The sequence below is a fragment of the Syngnathus floridae genome, chromosome 11, assembly GCF_059516105.1.
Source record: "Syngnathus floridae isolate MCC-2025c chromosome 11, RoL_Sflo_1.0, whole genome shotgun sequence".
Taxonomy (NCBI): domain Eukaryota; kingdom Metazoa; phylum Chordata; class Actinopteri; order Syngnathiformes; family Syngnathidae; genus Syngnathus; species Syngnathus floridae.
In genome coordinates, this window is record NC_142423.1 from 12,436,453 (window position 1) to 12,452,065 (window position 15,613).

A 15,613-nucleotide genomic window follows, 5' to 3' on the forward strand; every position below is an offset into this window, starting at 1 on the left:
GGCCTGAGATAGGCTCCGGAAGACAAGAGTTTAATCACTGTGTAAAAAAAATGACCCGTTTTGAAATAGATGCGGTAGTACTAGTTTGTTTACGGTAAAGATGGACAGACCACGCCCCCGCCGTGTAACTTAATGGGCTGAGAGTCTTCTCCGCTCTCCATCATCGTCATGATGAGCAGCATCGGATTCCAACCGAGGATACGCAACAAAATGTCAACTCTGGCGACTCTCCCTCCACCACAGACAACATGAGCAAAGTCCTGCGTGCTCCTTCCCCCCGGAACACGTCGCTCTCGCCATGCGGATCCACTGCAAAGTAGTTGTGATCGCTCTGTGTTTCGGAGTTGTCCTACTTTTCTACTTTTGGGGAGGCAATGTCGCGGACGGTCCGTTACAGAAAGAAGTTGCGGTGGAGGGGAGCAGGAACTCTTTTCCGTCGTCGGTCAAGCGCGATCATGATGTTGCTTCAAAGTTGGTGAGGAGATCTCCCACGGTGCCCGGGGTGCGCTCAGAAGATCTCCCCAAGGGACGAAATAACGCTAACAAAGTGATTAAGCGAGGGGGAAACGTCAAAGCAAAGAGGTGAAGCGCATTTTCTTTCTCCGAGTGATCCTTCCTTCCACGTTTGCATGTGGGCGCATCCAATTTCAAAGATAATGTTACCACTAGCGCATACACACTTTATACTAACCAATGTCGGCTTGGTTTACTGTAACTGAGAATCCCGCTGTTGTAATTAAATGTCTGACGCGAATGTAGTAGAATACGTAATTAATATGTGGAGGGGTGGTTATTTATTTTCACAGAGGTGATGTTGCCGATGACCTCGAAGCCTTGCTCGGATCACCTTTTGACATTTAAATTTAAAATCGACCCTGGGAGAGACAATCTCCATAATACATACGTTTAATGTATCTATTATTATTATTACTATTATTATTACTACTATTATCATTATTATTGTTGTTATTACTTTGTAATTAGACATACCTGCTTTTTTTGTGTAGTTGGCATTGTCAAGATTGACATTGAGTCTGTTTTTAATTCTACAAAAAAAATGAACAAATGAATGGATGAGAACAATAGTCATGGGCGAGTACGATATTTTCGTGGAATCTGCCGATATCAGCCACAGATACTAAACACTTACATGCAACAGACACTTACAGACAGGTAATACCTGCACTGGTGATATCTAATACAAGAGCAGTATATAAAAATGTAGTTGCTTTGTCATTGTAGTAATAAACATATTGATAAATATGAAAAACTGACAGTGCCTTGTTGTCAGCTTCGATCGTTTGAAAATACAGGAAATGACCTTGCATCTGCTCAGAATTTGTCGATTTGCGCAATTCAAGGGCGGAGCCTTGAATTGTACCAGTTTTTTACTATACTGTATAGCCTATAGCAGCTATAGGCTCCTTCAAAACCTGCAGACTCCTACTTTGCCACCAGGCAATATGTATTCTCCTCCAAAGCCCGACTGCAGGTTAGAGACACTGCTGCTGAGATAAAAGCCATCAGGGCCTTTCACTGAGAAAGGACCTTTGTGTCCGCCCAGAAGCCACACTCTTCCATGTGTGTTCGGCACTGATAAGGGAAATAAGGTGGAGGGGGTGTCATTCGGTGGCGTTAAAAAAAATAAAAATAAACGCGGGACTTCTGGGGTTGGAGACACATACAGAGCACTGAGTCAAATCATTTGCAGTGACTCTTTAGTCACACTTTAAAACAGGAAGGAATACACATAAGATGTTGTCTATTATTGCTCCAATCTTGCAAGTGTTTCTCACACCGATTTACATTTTCATCTTTCAAAATGAGCAGGCCTGTTTCCTGGCAATATGCTCAATCGACAAACATCCCTGTTTTTGCAAGTCCTATCATTTCCTCTCGACACATTGCACGGCTTCCTCTGGCTAAAAATACAATGTGGAGCTCCATCTGCCCAGCCAGGCTCAATATATTACACGTCTCATGCCATCAATCACACAATCACCCCGTTTATGAAATGCGAGATGAAAAAGTGTTGTTTCAAGTTTTGGCTGATCAGTTTCTAAGCAGTTGTTGCACAGAGGGATGACTGAAGTCTATAAGTTGAAATGTACCTCGTAGTCTGGCGCAGTACATAACTGAATTGCAGTACTCTCATTGTTATTGATGTTGTTTTGCTTTGAAAATATCTTAAAAGGTTTCGGGTTTTTTTTTGTCCATTGTGCTGATTTGAAGCCAACGCCAGTTTTGTACTTACTCAGCAGCAGGCATTGAATTCATTCCTTTTGTTCCTCTGCTGAGCTTTTTGACAACTTCCAGATGTTAGGAACGAAGTCATGAAACAAACCCGTCATGTGTACTTTGTTAATGAGACTCTTGGAAGAAAATAGAAGGTTTGTGTGTATGCCTGCTTGCCAGTGTGTGTGTGTGATTTTTATTTTTTTTTTGCCTGACCTCGTGCAACATATTTTTCTAATCGCTGACAGAAACTGGGACTTAAATCATCTTGCTGGCGAGTAGGATTGTGTTTTGTTCATGCTTGTCAAGGCATCATCATCATCCTTCATGGTGTGACACATTTCCCAACTTCACACTAATCCTAAACTACATTTCAACATTGTGCCTCAGGTAGCCAGAATGGTGACGTGCTCAGAGGCTAAACCCTGCCAACATTCTCTCTTTTCAACTCGTTTTAGGCTGATGATGCTTTCGAGGAAACAAATGTATTGAGAACATCCGGATGATCATTTTGGTTGATTAAAAACAAAGGGAAAAAAACAGCAGAGATTTTTTAGCCCCCCCAGCATTCGTGCAAATGTTTTTGCAGTGGAGTGGGAGATATATTTATACCGAATGTTTTGATTGAAATGTGGTAGTCGCACTGTGTAGTAGTACAATGAAGAAGCAATCTGCATCAGCAAAAGCAAAAATGAAGAGAAATGACGAGGCAGCGTGAAAACTTTCACTCATAAAACATTGCACATGAAAAACAAAAGGAGATGGATGATGCCAAGGCAACGAACCACAGTAGGGAAAAAAAACCTATCAAAAACAAAATCGCACAAAAAAAAAAAAAAACATGTTACAGTGTCTCTTTATTTGTGTATTTTTAGCAAAACGGGACGTGCGACGGCCAGGCGCCCTCGCAAAGAGGAATTCATGCACTTGGCCATGGTGGCATGTGGAGATCGTGTCGAGGAGACCTCGACGCTCATCAAATCGGCTGTCCTATTCAGCCTGAAGAAGATCAAGGTTCATATTTTTGCTGAGGACCCGTTGATCCCGCAGTTTAAAGAAATGGTAGGTCGCCTCAGGAATCCGTTAACCAATTAGATATTATTTAGATGTATTCACTTGGATTTTGACTTGGCAAAAAGAAAATTGACAAAAAACATTTCCTTGCAGGGAGCTAACGTTCACTCCAGTGGGTAATATATGACATCAAGATCGGAGCGTTTAGAAGCGTGCTTTCAGAGCTTCTCAGGCTGTCACATAAGTCTTTTATCGCTACACTTAGGTGTAATCTATCACCTGACAACCTGCTGTGCTCCACCAACGCGCATCACTTCAATGTCACCTTTAGCGAGGAGCCAAAAAAAAGATCTGCGACGTACGCTAATTGTGACAAAGGTTTCGGGACGTAAATTTAATCAACGTCTGCTTTGACCCAATTTTTCCCCATCAAACCTCAAAGCTTCAATTGTTTTGGACAATTGTGTTTTCAGCTTGTTGGAAAGAATTGTTCAAATGTCCCAACAGGCATTTAAATTCAAAGGTAACCAGTTCTTCAGGACACTGGATGATGTCACCTGAAAAATATCCACGTGTACGTTAAAGAAGTTGCATCTCTCACAGTTCCGCCAGTGGCCTGGATTTATCACCGCCAAGTTCAAGTACAACCTGTACCCAATCACCTTCTCAGTGGGGAACGCCGAGGAATGGAAGAAGCTCTTCAAGCCGTGCGCCGCTCAGAGACTCTTTCTTCCTGTAAGGCAGCAACATTTTTTTATTACGCTGTGCATAATGTGATTTAAATCCTCATAACTAAACGCTCCTTTGATGTTTTATGTTTTTTTTCCCCCCCAAGCTCATCACTCTAATAACTTAGTGTGTGCTTATTGATGAGTTTTTATGTGAAATGAACAGTCTCATGGGGCTGGACTGAGTCATTTCATCAAGTGGAAAGCTGCGCGCCGTATTGATTTTCCTTTTCAGCTGGTGTTCATGGAAATAGCAACGGCGTGACATAATGAATATATTGCAGGATGGCCAAATCCATAAACCTATTTCTCTTCCTACAAACGAGTCAATATAATGTAAGACCATTTTCCGCTTAATCGGGAAAGACTAATCAAGAATGTGATGAGCTTTTGAATGAGTTGTTTACAAATAAATTTGATGAATGTGCTTTAGCACGCTCTTGTGCATTTTGGGCTCGTCCAGGCGAGCAACAAAGCCTTGATCAGCTTGCCTTTTGTGATCTTGTATTTCCTCAAGGTCATCCTCAAGGACGTGGACTCGTTGCTATACGTGGACACCGATGTGCTGTTCCTGCGACCCATGGATGATATCTGGAGAATGCTCAAGTCCTTCAACAGCAGTCAGCTGGCAGCAATGGCTCCGGAGCACGAGATCCCCAAGATCGGCTGGTACAGCCGCTTTGCACGGCATCCTTTCTACGGCATCTCAGGGGTCAACTCGGGTGTCATGCTGATGAATCTCACAAGAATCCGCAGCACATTGTTCAAGGTCAGGCCGAAATATTGCCGGAAGCTTTGCGATTACCACGCGAGCATCACAGACTTCAATAAGCCGGAATGCAAATCCACTTCTTTGATGATTTGTTTTGTGGTGAAAAGTATTTCTGGAGTTGTGCGTCAGTAGACTGTGTTGATATTTCAGAATGGCATGATCGCCACTGGTCTATCCTGGGAGGAACTTTTGCACCCACTTTATCAGAAATACAAGAACCACATCACATGGGGAGATCAGGACCTCCTCAACATTATATTTCACTACAATCCAGGTAGTGTCAGAAACCTGATACATATATAATTAGCTTTTTTTTTGCAATATACAGTTTATTTTCAGGTTGAATTATGCATGGACATATTTTCAAATTCAATATATCTTCTCCCCTGACTTATAATAGTGTGTATTGCACCTCCCATAGATTTGAATCATTTTGTTTTTGTCTTTGCCAGAGTGTCTATTCATTTTCCCTTGCCAGTGGAACTACAGGCCCGATCACTGTATGTACGGGAGTAACTGCAAAGGAGCTGAAGAGGACGGTGTGTCCATCCTCCATGGCAACCGGGGAGTCTATCATGATGAGAAGCAGCCGGCCTTCAAAGTAGTTTATGATGCAATACGTGATGTAAGTATCTTGGAGGATCTACGTTTTACTGTTGGAACTCCCAAAATTGGATAAGCATGACTGAATAACACAAACAGAATCTGTAATACCACACAAGAATGGGACTGAATCTTAATTTGCAGTCCATCAACACTCCCCTTGTAATAGTGTTTTGTTTTATTGAAATTTATCAGGGGCGTCTTCACTTTTTGTATTCTAATTTGTTAGCCTAGGCTGATTTTTTTTCTCACGCAGTAGAATCCAACATGTTACAATTTCAAACTGCCTAGAGCGCCTTTCTACCCTGCTGGCAAGCACATCACGAGAGTAGCGATCCTGTCACGCTGATGGAATCTGTAAATAACATAATCGGTGGTATTAATGAATTCAAAAAGAAAGTTTTGCTGATCTCGTTGCAGTTCCCCTTTGACGACAACATGTTCCAGTCACTCTTCTATCCCATCCAGGCCAAATTTTTAGACACGGTCAACACGCTATGTGGTCGAATCCCACAAGTCTTCCTGAAGCAGATAGAAAAGACCATGAAGAAAGTGTTTGAGGAGAATGTGATTCGACATATCAGGCCGCACGACTGACTGTCTGTGCTATGGACTTCCTGTCAATGTGACCGACCACGGGGCCTTGGACCACTTTGTGAAAACACTTTCCTGAACTGTGGTTATGAACAGGAATGTTTTTCTTGTGACCATTTTCTGATGTTCACTCCTCATGTCAACGTTGTGGTCGGACAACTTTTGATTTATATTATTGTGCACTACCAAATGCAAAGGATGTATTTTCTTCCTCATGAATTCATCTCAGTAATTACACCTGATTGTTGGGTACAATGTTATTTTTGTCATTAACTTGACCAAAAAAAAAAAAAAAAAAACCATGAATGTGCTAACAGAGAGCTATCCTCTAAAAGAAAGTCCACTTATGAAATTGGAGGGTTATTTAGCAAAGTGTGAATGTTGTACGAAAATGGGCTTGCACCCCTGTGGTTGGTGACCCTGCCCTGACCGGAGTATTAAACTACAGCACAAATGCAGCTGTAGAGTTTTATGTTACATGTGGAATATCGAAATGCACTTTGGATATTATGTTTTAGTGAAGGACTGAGTAACATTACGTCCATTTGGCACTCTGTTCAAATGGATCATAACCAAAAGCGTTTGAAAGAACTGCAGCAGTCATATGAATGTCGTCTGTTGTGTTTACTCTCAACAAAATGAACTCTTATGATATTTGTCTTTGAAAGGGATGACATTTGTTTTCTTTGTTGTATTGTACCTTACATTTCATTGTGATGACAGTATATTTAATCATTCAAACTGGAACTTGATCAGGCTTGGACAGTCAAAATGTGTTTTTGAATAAAACAAAGCAATGAGCCTCACTGGCATGATTTATTGGAATGTCAATGAAGTAATGGTAATAGGTGAGATCATCTTTGTTTGATCAATTTGTTTTATTCTATCTTGCAGTATACATTTTTACGATTACGCAGTTTATCAATAGACAGATGAATAATGTATGGATTAACAGGTTAAAAGTGGTATTACTAATACACTGTAATTACTAATACAAATGTAGATGACTGAATACAGCCAACGTTTGTAAATGTATACAACAAATTTGTATACAAACTAGCATAAATTACGTAATTGTCGTCAAAGACATTTGTTGATGCGTATTGGTTAGCTTGTGTGTATTAGAATGATTGACAACCCCCCGCTTAATTTGTATTTAATTTTAGTCTGGTTCCCTTTCACTTGCGTTTTTCAGGCAGTGACCTCACGGCGCCATATTAATATTCTTCCTCCCTCCCTCCCCCTCGCTTGCTCAATGTTAGCTTAGCACTAGCTAGCAGCTCGCTGCCAGTCTGCTTCTCACATCCACTGGACTGACAGAGGGCAACGGCGTGATGGAAATTGACTCGCTTCAAGAGGCGCTCATAGGTTTGTTTGCTTGCTCGAGGATATTTTCATAGTCGCCGGTGCTTTGCTATCCGTGTGCCCGTGTGATGTTCGTCTGGCTGAACGAACGACAAAGTGATTGGAGCGCACAGGCTAATGTCGCTGGCTAGCCGCTGCTCGTCACTAGCTAACATTTGAAGCCGTTCCACGAAAATTAATGGTTCGCTCTCTGGCGATTGCTCAGGAAAGCTCACTGTAATATTTGCTTTTTGTTCGCCCACCAGTTCGAATGCCTTTCTGTCGGTGGCTCAAAACTTGTATGCTAAAAATAAAAAAGAAAGCAAACCCAAGATGAAGTTATTCAACAGTCGTTCGCCGGCTACGCTGTTTGAGCATTTAAGTTAAGCTAATGAGCTAGCTCGAACTGTATGTCATCCACTTAGTACAACATGTACCTAAGCACTCTTTTAAAAAACGATCAGAGTTGAACACACCATCAATAACATTTACGTTCCCAAAGCGGCAGAATATAGTCGGTGTTACGTATGAATGATTAGTAATTACCTAGTAATCACCGGCTATGGATATTGAAGGGCATTTTTCTGTTTTGTGACGTATATTTATAGTAATTGACTCAATTATCCCTGTCTTTCTTCAGACTTTGAGAAGAAAACGAAAAGGGAGCCATGTCCTATATTGGAACAGTTTCTATGTCACATCGCCAAGACTGGAGAAACCATGTAAAAGAACATTACATTCTTCTCTGTAATACATACAACGTGGTTATTATACTTTGTCACCAGTGTCTAAAGCTACTTTCCCCCCTTCCCTCTAGGGTCCAATGGTCTCAGTTTAAGAACTACTTTCTTTTTAAATTAGAAAAGGTCATGGATGATTTCAGAGCCTCAGCTCCTGAGCAAAGAGGCCCCGCTAATCCCAATGTGGAGTCAATTCCATTTGATGACATGAAAGAGCGAATCCTGAAGATTGTTGAGGGATATAATGGGTAGGTAGCCATTTAATGTGGTATTACACAATTCAGATGTACGACAATGCCAAATCCTGATCTAATATCTTTGTCATGCAGTAAGAAGGACAGGGTGTGTGAAATGGATATTTTTCTGAATGATATAATAAAATGTGTCAACTAATGCACCTGCATTCTCAGTGTTGTTGAGTACTTGAGACTCAAGAAATGCACCGGAAGGTTGTCATTTGTCGTTTTCCTCATTTCAGAATTCCATTCACCATACAACGCTTGTGTGAGTTACTCACAGAACCCAAGAAGAACTACAAAGGAACGGATAAATTTCTTCGGGGTGTGGAGAAGGTCAGTGATAAACGTGGGAATCATTTTTGCTCCTTTACTGGAAACTAAGTCTGACTAACTGACTTTATTTTCATCTAGAACGTAATGGTGGTGAGCTGTGTTCATCCAACGTCAGAGTAAGAATAAGCCATCAAAAGCGCAAAATGTTGTGAAACCTAACTTTGTTGTGACTTGAGTGTTGCCCGTTTGCTTGCAGAAAAAACGGATGCAGTGCCGTCAATAGAATGAATGGAGTAATGCTTCCTGGGAACACTGCTTCCTTCACAGAGAGGTTGGGCTCAAGACCTTTCTCCTCAGCCCAGTTTTAATGTATCGTAATTACGGTAGTCAATGGCATTGTATTCCTGTCCTTTTGGTATTTTTAGAAAAATAAACGGTCCGGGAACTCCACGGCCGCTCAACCGACCAAAGTTATCGCTAGCCAACTCCCTTGCAGCTAACGGCCTGCCCGACAGCACAGAAAACAAAGACCTCCAAACGGACCAAGAAAGTGTTAAAGATGTTTCTGGAAGGTACGTCTGAATATGTGCAATACAATCCCCTGGCTCCTTGCTTAAATCTATATTGTTATCTAACCTTTTGCTTTAGTGAGGTGTCAGCCTTGGGAGATAGCCCGGGGAGTACGGTAAAGAACAAACATTCAGATACAGAAGAGGACATGGAATCTGAGCAGTTGGAGGTGAAGAGACTTAAGTTTGGTGAGGAGGAGGAGGATGAGGAGGAGGAAGACGAAGAGGATGAAGAGTATGTGGAAGAAGAGCAGGAAGTGGAAACGCCAAAGCCCTTAAATGCCACTTGCCTCTCCAAAGAAGCAGAAGCTATGGTCCAAGACCAAGTTGAGAAGGTCACTTTCAAGGAAACCTCTTGCGGTGCTACAGCCGTTGAAGACCAAGGTTTGTGTTTCAATGATTTTTACATAGTTCCCCTAAATGAATACGTCTTTGATACTCACTGCGCCTTGTCTCACCGTTACAGAACCAACAAGCAGCACTCAGGCTGAAGCATGTCCAGACTCCAGCCCGGATGGGAAGCAGGCTGAAAGGGAGGTGGTGGCGGGATGCGGATCGCAGCGCGAAGTCACCGACATGGATCAAACGGAGCAGTCGGCATCTGCTTGCGATGCCGTCAGCCCAGAGACCAGTGCGGACAGCGAGGACAGTCACGGTGACCCAGTCAGCAGTAGCTGTAGTAGCACCAGCGGCAGCAATAGTAGCAGTTGTAGCACCGACGAGAGTGGAGAAGGGGCCCATGAAGATGTCGCGCCCACTCCATCCAGTAGTACCAACGAGCCAACTACAGAGGGCGCCATGGAAAGCGCCTGTGTGGACCCTGGAGCTGCTGACGAGCCCATGGAGCAGGACTAGACTGAAAGACCCCCCCACCCCCTCTCTCTCTCTCCCTCCACCCTGCAGTCATGTGACGCCACAAACCAGCTTGTCCTTGAATCCAGCTTGACTGTCACTGGGAATGAGGATAACTTCACCTCGTACACAAACACCTCGTCCGCTCTGCGACGTGCCTCCAAAATGGCTACCTGGCATTGATGTGATCAAACTATATACTGATATGAACTTTTTATCCCTTTTTTTTTTAACTGGAATATGTTAGTAATCCTTTTTTGCTTTCAGCGGCCTTTTTCACAGTTGGAGTTTTTTTTTTTTTTATATTAGTTTTCGTGGGCTGCGATGGTCATTTTCTTTTTGGTGCCACCCATTCCATTTAAGGCAGGATTGACACGATGCGCCAGATGACATGAGTCAGCTAATACGGCTGGCGGTTTTCTTTGCAAAGGTGCTGGAGTTGCGCATTGACCTGATCCCAATCCCCCGCCATGGCTTTTTTTGAATTCACTTCTCTCCATCCTTGCGAAACGGGATGAATCTTTTCACGGTGTGTGCCATGATTGAAAACTAATTTTTGCTTGATACACTACCAATCTCACAGGATTATACGATCAGATGCTACATTGCGGAGTCCTCTGGAAAATGGCACGTGAATGCATAGTCACCAATATTTATATGATCATTTCAGTCCTATTGATTATTTTCGGACTTTGTTTTTGTTTTGTCTGCCGGTTGTAGTTTCCAAAACCAGCTGTAATTACAAAGATGACGTCCGCTTTCTTTCTATTGTGATGTCACATTTGTTTCACCGACTGATTTCAAAGCAGTCGCCGGTTGCAGTTCTCCACCTCTTTCTGCAGCTGTACTTTTTGATATTTAGGATTTTCAATTTCTGTAAAGTAGATTTTTGTAGATTGTAATACAGTATGTGTTCACTGCCTTTGTGGAACCATATATAATTGTATAATTTCTGTGTATACTCTGAATGCTTTTGCTTTCAAATGGGGTATTCAGAAGCAGCAATAAATGTTAACATTTTTCTGTGTTGGTCCAAATCATATTTATCGTTTATCATTTTTTTCTTTCATGAATGTCAACTATGTATACACTAGCATGCACAACCAAAAATTACATTCACTTTAAGACTTGGCTTCAACAAAAAGAGTTTCAAGGACTCGGGAATTGGAAAAAGAGTTGGATGAGTCGAGACTTTGCGTCAGCCTAGCAACTGTCTTCTCAACAAAGAGCTGGAAGTAGTTACGGGTTCGTCTCAACACAACTCACCATTGAATGAAGAAAATCAAATCAGGAGCTTTGGAGATATGCTGGTGGGAATTCAAACACGTAGCAGAAAGTCCAATAAAGTGAAGAATAATTTCCTTTGACCTCTGAGGAAAAAAAGAAAAAGGACATTATTACAAGCTACTGTTAAAATACACGGGGCGTTGTTTCCAGGGATACCTGCAGAGGTCAGGGGTATATTAAAATCAGCTTGACACCAAATGAACTTTGGACAGAACTTTCATTAGACAGGTAACCCCCCCCCCCCACACACACACACACTTTTTTTTTTTTATAACATCTCCACTGGACACTTTTCATATGACCTTCCTCAACATGAGAATTTAAAAATTGACCCAAGGTCACATAAGTGCATCTTAATTATTGAAGTTTAAACTTTGCCATTGGATATGGCGACACGATTAAAATAAAAAGAAAACATTTGCATTAGGGTTACATTTGATTTGATTGCAAATCACTCTCATATGTCCGTGGTGAGATTATACCGGTTTGCTTTAAGAGGGTCAATCCCCGTGTCATCCAAAAGAGGGCGCTGTGTAGTTTCCAAGCCTGACTAAGAAGCACTACATGTAATCAAACTCCAAATAGTCCTCGTTCTTCTTCCCAGTGTTGTGACAATCGGTGTGCCTCCAAATGATCTTCCTTGGAAAGCAATCCACAAAAAAAATGGAAATCCAACCTTATTTTTTAACACTTTCTGTGCAGGGATAAAAAAACAGAATCAGGAAATGTTATCACAAAAGCAGTAATTTCATGAGTAGACAATATTACTTACACATTAAATACACATTTAAACATCAACAACTGAAAATGCATGTACCCATTTGCAACAATAAGCACAATTTCTATTTAACTACTGAATTGGTAAGAATTCCAAATATAGGTCATATGCTGTCCACATAAAATGATCAAAATGAAATCTTACCAATTGGTCAGGTTGTGGTTTTTCTGTAAGATTGACCACACACTAATAAAGTCCAATTATTCATTTTACCCACCGTGGTTCTGATTCTGTATAAACCCATCCCCTGTCCCTCCTCACAACCACTCTGAGTAATGGCACTGAAGGGCCTTGTTTAGAACAGCCTAATGCTTTTAGAGGCCATTATCAGAGTTATGATCTGGTCTTTGCACCAGGTTGTAAAAAGTGTGAACACGAGACTAATAAAAGTGCAATTACCCCAACTGAGTGTACGTGTGCTAATATTGTATATGAGCGTTGTGCAGCTGAGGAGGTGGGCTCCTTAGATGCTTTATGATGATCATAATGGATTGTTTGGCCACACCAGAGAGGAACACAGAGTATTTGGCCCTGTCAGAGCCAAAATACGGTGTCTCAGATCACAAATAGGAACATAAAAATCTATTTGGTTTCTATTTGGACCAATGTGCAAAAATAGTGTTTTATCAAGTAGTTGAGTGTTCATTAATCAAAAAAAAGCAGTGTGTCAAGTCTACCCATGTACAATGAATTAATGATGCCTTCAATCTCCTTGGTGAAATAACATTCCAGCAGCAGATGATGATTATCTGTCAATGGTTCTGATGCTGACTTTTAAAGAGGCATGTCGAACAGAAGTTGATATACAAGAATAAATAATACAGGTGGAAATATTTCGATGTGCTGTGAAGTTCTAACAGAGGGGTGATAGAAAGCCTCAACAATGAGAACTTTGTGTGCCAAGCTCTTAACTGGTCTCAACTAAATGTGCAGAAGGGTGCAACACATAGGAAACGGTGCAGAGCGTTCGGCGAGGGAAGGTCGGTCATCGTGATAAAAGAGTCGAGCATGACCTCATTACAAATTCAACACAGGAGGAGGCAATGCTGTGATGGTAATAAAAAAAAAACTTCCGGATGTGCTTTTTAATCTAACTACAAATAAACACAGTAGTGTCTAGTTTGTGGAATTCCAAGACGTGAAAATAGGCCAGTCGTTACATATATGTTGCAAGCGGTCCATTGCGTGTTTAATTCTAGTTCCGAGCAAGTATACAACTCCAGCGAAGAATTCCAACCAAGCGTGCTCATCATATATAAAACAATAATTTATTTCTGTCATTTTACAGGATGTCAAATTTTGTGGCTAACTAAGGATTTATCAAGCTGTTATTGACTTTAGTAGCTAAAGGCCTAAAAAAGCAAAAGTGACTATTACGTGTGCTTAAACACAAACACAAAGTCAATAATATATGAAATGCCTTTTTCTAATAGGCACAAATATTATGATGATCTCTACAATATGTAACAGATGTCACTGATGGTCATAACTTTGGAAAATCAGCACCATAATAAGAACATATTATATTTAAAACGTTGACATTTTCTGCCAACATTTATTTACAAAAGACCTTTTAAAAAGGATTTTATACTTTGCAGGAAAAACAAGCACTTGGTTCCAGAAAACAAGACTATGCAAAGCAGAAGAACACTGATAAAGGTTATACAGTATAGTAAGAACAAAAACATATTGTAAAATTGTGTAAATGCTGGCTGTTTATGAATGTTGTACTTTCAATAAAAAGTATGCTTTGGAGATTATTCAAAAGAGCAAGCACAATGGTAGAAAAGGTATTAAAGTTAATCCAGCCCACAACCAAATATAGTCCAATTATTGAAGCAATGCTGTGGAAACGCTCCATAAATGTCTTTTCTGCTATTTACAACAACTTGCCAGATGGACCGAAACGGGAAGCGCTGACTTAGTCCCATTTCTCCCCCCTCTGCAGAACTTAGACTGTGGTCACGGACAAGAGCGAGGTGTAAACTTTGGTGCCATCTGGTGATTTGGTACCATGGGTCAGCAGTTCCTGGATGGTCATCCAGTTGTCAAATATTTTCTTATTTCTCTTTTTCATCATCTTTTTGTTGCTCAGTTCGATAATATTGGGCTCCTTCTTGTCCTCCGGGGCAACCTGCTCCTTCAGGCAATCAGCTCGGCTTTGCTTCATGAACTCGCGACGTTGCCTCTGCTCCTTGGAACGAACGGCGTGTTGCTTCCTCTCTTCCTTGCTCCAGTAGCGGCCCATCTTCAACTCGCTGATGGCGTCGTCATCCGTGGTCATACCGCTGCGCTCCTCGTGGATGCGCAGGGCGCGCTCCCGCAGGAGCTTGTCCCGAATGGGCCGCTTGGTGATGTAGCGGCTACCGTCGCTACGCACCTTGACCTTCCACTCCATCTTGTTGCCCGGGTCGCCCGCGTCTCGACACATACTGACCAGGCTCATCTGACTTTGGGCGTACTCGACGGCGGATTTCTGCTGGATCAGCTGCATGTAGCTCTGGTAGTGCTGGGCGTGGGCGGGGATGTGTGCGTGCTTGTAAGGAGAACGTGGCTGAGCAAAGCTCCTCGCCGGTTTGCTGGCCTCTCCTACTTTCCTCTCCTTGCTTTCTACCTGTAAGGAATCCGGATCCTTGGAAAGGGCTTTGCTCCTGCCGGGGCTACAGATCTCTTGGAGAGGGGCCGCGAGAGATTTGGGTGCGCTACCGTTGGAGCTCGACGGCCCAGCTTGGTTCTCGGGCTCACGACGGAGAGAGTTGTCTGGCGACAACTCCAACGTAAGAGGGGTGCTGCGGCAGCTCTCGCCGGTATTGTAGGCACTGGAGCTGTCTTTGTCAGATTTCTCCGGCATCTCCGTAATGTCCGAGAGCTCATGGCGCCGTGCGTCTATGCTCGTGTTGTAGTTCCGGAAGCCGCTGTTGTGGAGCATCCAGGATTCGCGACACTGCTCCCGAAGCTGCTGCATCTTGTGGGCACGGACGATATTAAGGCACTCCAGCTCGATGTTACGCAGCTCCTCATTGAGAAGCTCCAGCTCTTTGTCCACGACCTCTTGGTCTTGACCTTCTGCCCCGCCACCTTGGCTATACAAGCCCTGGATTCCTCCATTCCTCATTTGGCACTTGAGCTCTAGGAGTTCTCGGAAGCGCTCGCATTCATCCGCGGGGATACCGAGAAAGTCGGTGTCGGCGTAGTCTGCTGAGATGAACGACTCGCCGCTGAAAGGCAGGTCGGCGCTGCCAAGGGTGTCCTGGCTGTAGGCGAGCTTCCTGCAGCTGCTCAGAGTGTTGGATGCTGTTGTGTGGTCATCAGCCATGTTCTCCTGCTCGGAACTCTCATCGTTGCGTGTGCTCTCGTCGGTACGGCCGACTCCGCTGTCCTTTTCGTGGTGATTGGAGAGAAGTGTGGCTGTGTCAGTGGTGCCACCATCTTCCTCATGCTTCTTCTGCAAAAATCACACCTATGTCAGTTGAAAATCGAACATCTGCACCGTTTAGTTCTGGTTGGCTCTAGCCAAGTAAAAAATGTGTGTAGATCATATTGCTGATTAATCGATCTTCACACTTAAGTCTGTGTGTGTGACCG

General features: G+C 42.7%; 3 protein-coding genes across 4 annotated transcripts in view; 2 read left to right on the forward strand and 1 right to left on the reverse strand.

Moving 5' to 3' along the window:
• The first annotated feature begins 138 nt into the window (after positions 1-138).
• Positions 139-6,752, forward strand: gxylt2 (glucoside xylosyltransferase 2). The gene is made up of 7 exons (XM_088389117.1): positions 139-582; positions 3,111-3,297; positions 3,853-3,984; positions 4,495-4,746; positions 4,900-5,023; positions 5,202-5,374; positions 5,773-6,752. The coding sequence occupies exons 1-7, from the start codon at positions 299-301 to the stop codon at positions 5,947-5,949; spliced, it is 1,329 nt and encodes a 442-aa protein (XP_088245243.1). The 5' UTR covers positions 139-298; the 3' UTR covers positions 5,950-6,752.
• Positions 6,753-7,134: 382 nt separating this feature from the next.
• LOC148391167 (serine/threonine-protein phosphatase 4 regulatory subunit 2-B-like) lies at positions 7,135-11,005 on the forward strand. The gene is made up of 9 exons (XM_088389115.1): positions 7,135-7,314; positions 7,931-8,012; positions 8,108-8,278; positions 8,509-8,602; positions 8,681-8,718; positions 8,799-8,873; positions 8,968-9,114; positions 9,191-9,495; positions 9,578-11,005. The coding sequence occupies exons 1-9, from the start codon at positions 7,281-7,283 to the stop codon at positions 9,964-9,966; spliced, it is 1,335 nt and encodes a 444-aa protein (XP_088245241.1). The 5' UTR covers positions 7,135-7,280; the 3' UTR covers positions 9,967-11,005.
• A 2,272-nt stretch (positions 11,006-13,277) lies between these two features.
• pdzrn3b (PDZ domain containing RING finger 3b) overlaps positions 13,278-15,613 on the reverse strand; it is a 45,586-nt gene continuing 43,250 nt past the window's right edge. For both annotated transcript variants that reach the window (XM_088389113.1, XM_088389111.1), the window contains one exon: positions 13,278-15,473. In XM_088389113.1, coding sequence (XP_088245239.1) covers positions 13,980-15,473 — 1,494 coding nt within the window. In that variant the 3' untranslated portion in view covers positions 13,278-13,979. The remainder of the gene's footprint in view (positions 15,474-15,613) is intronic.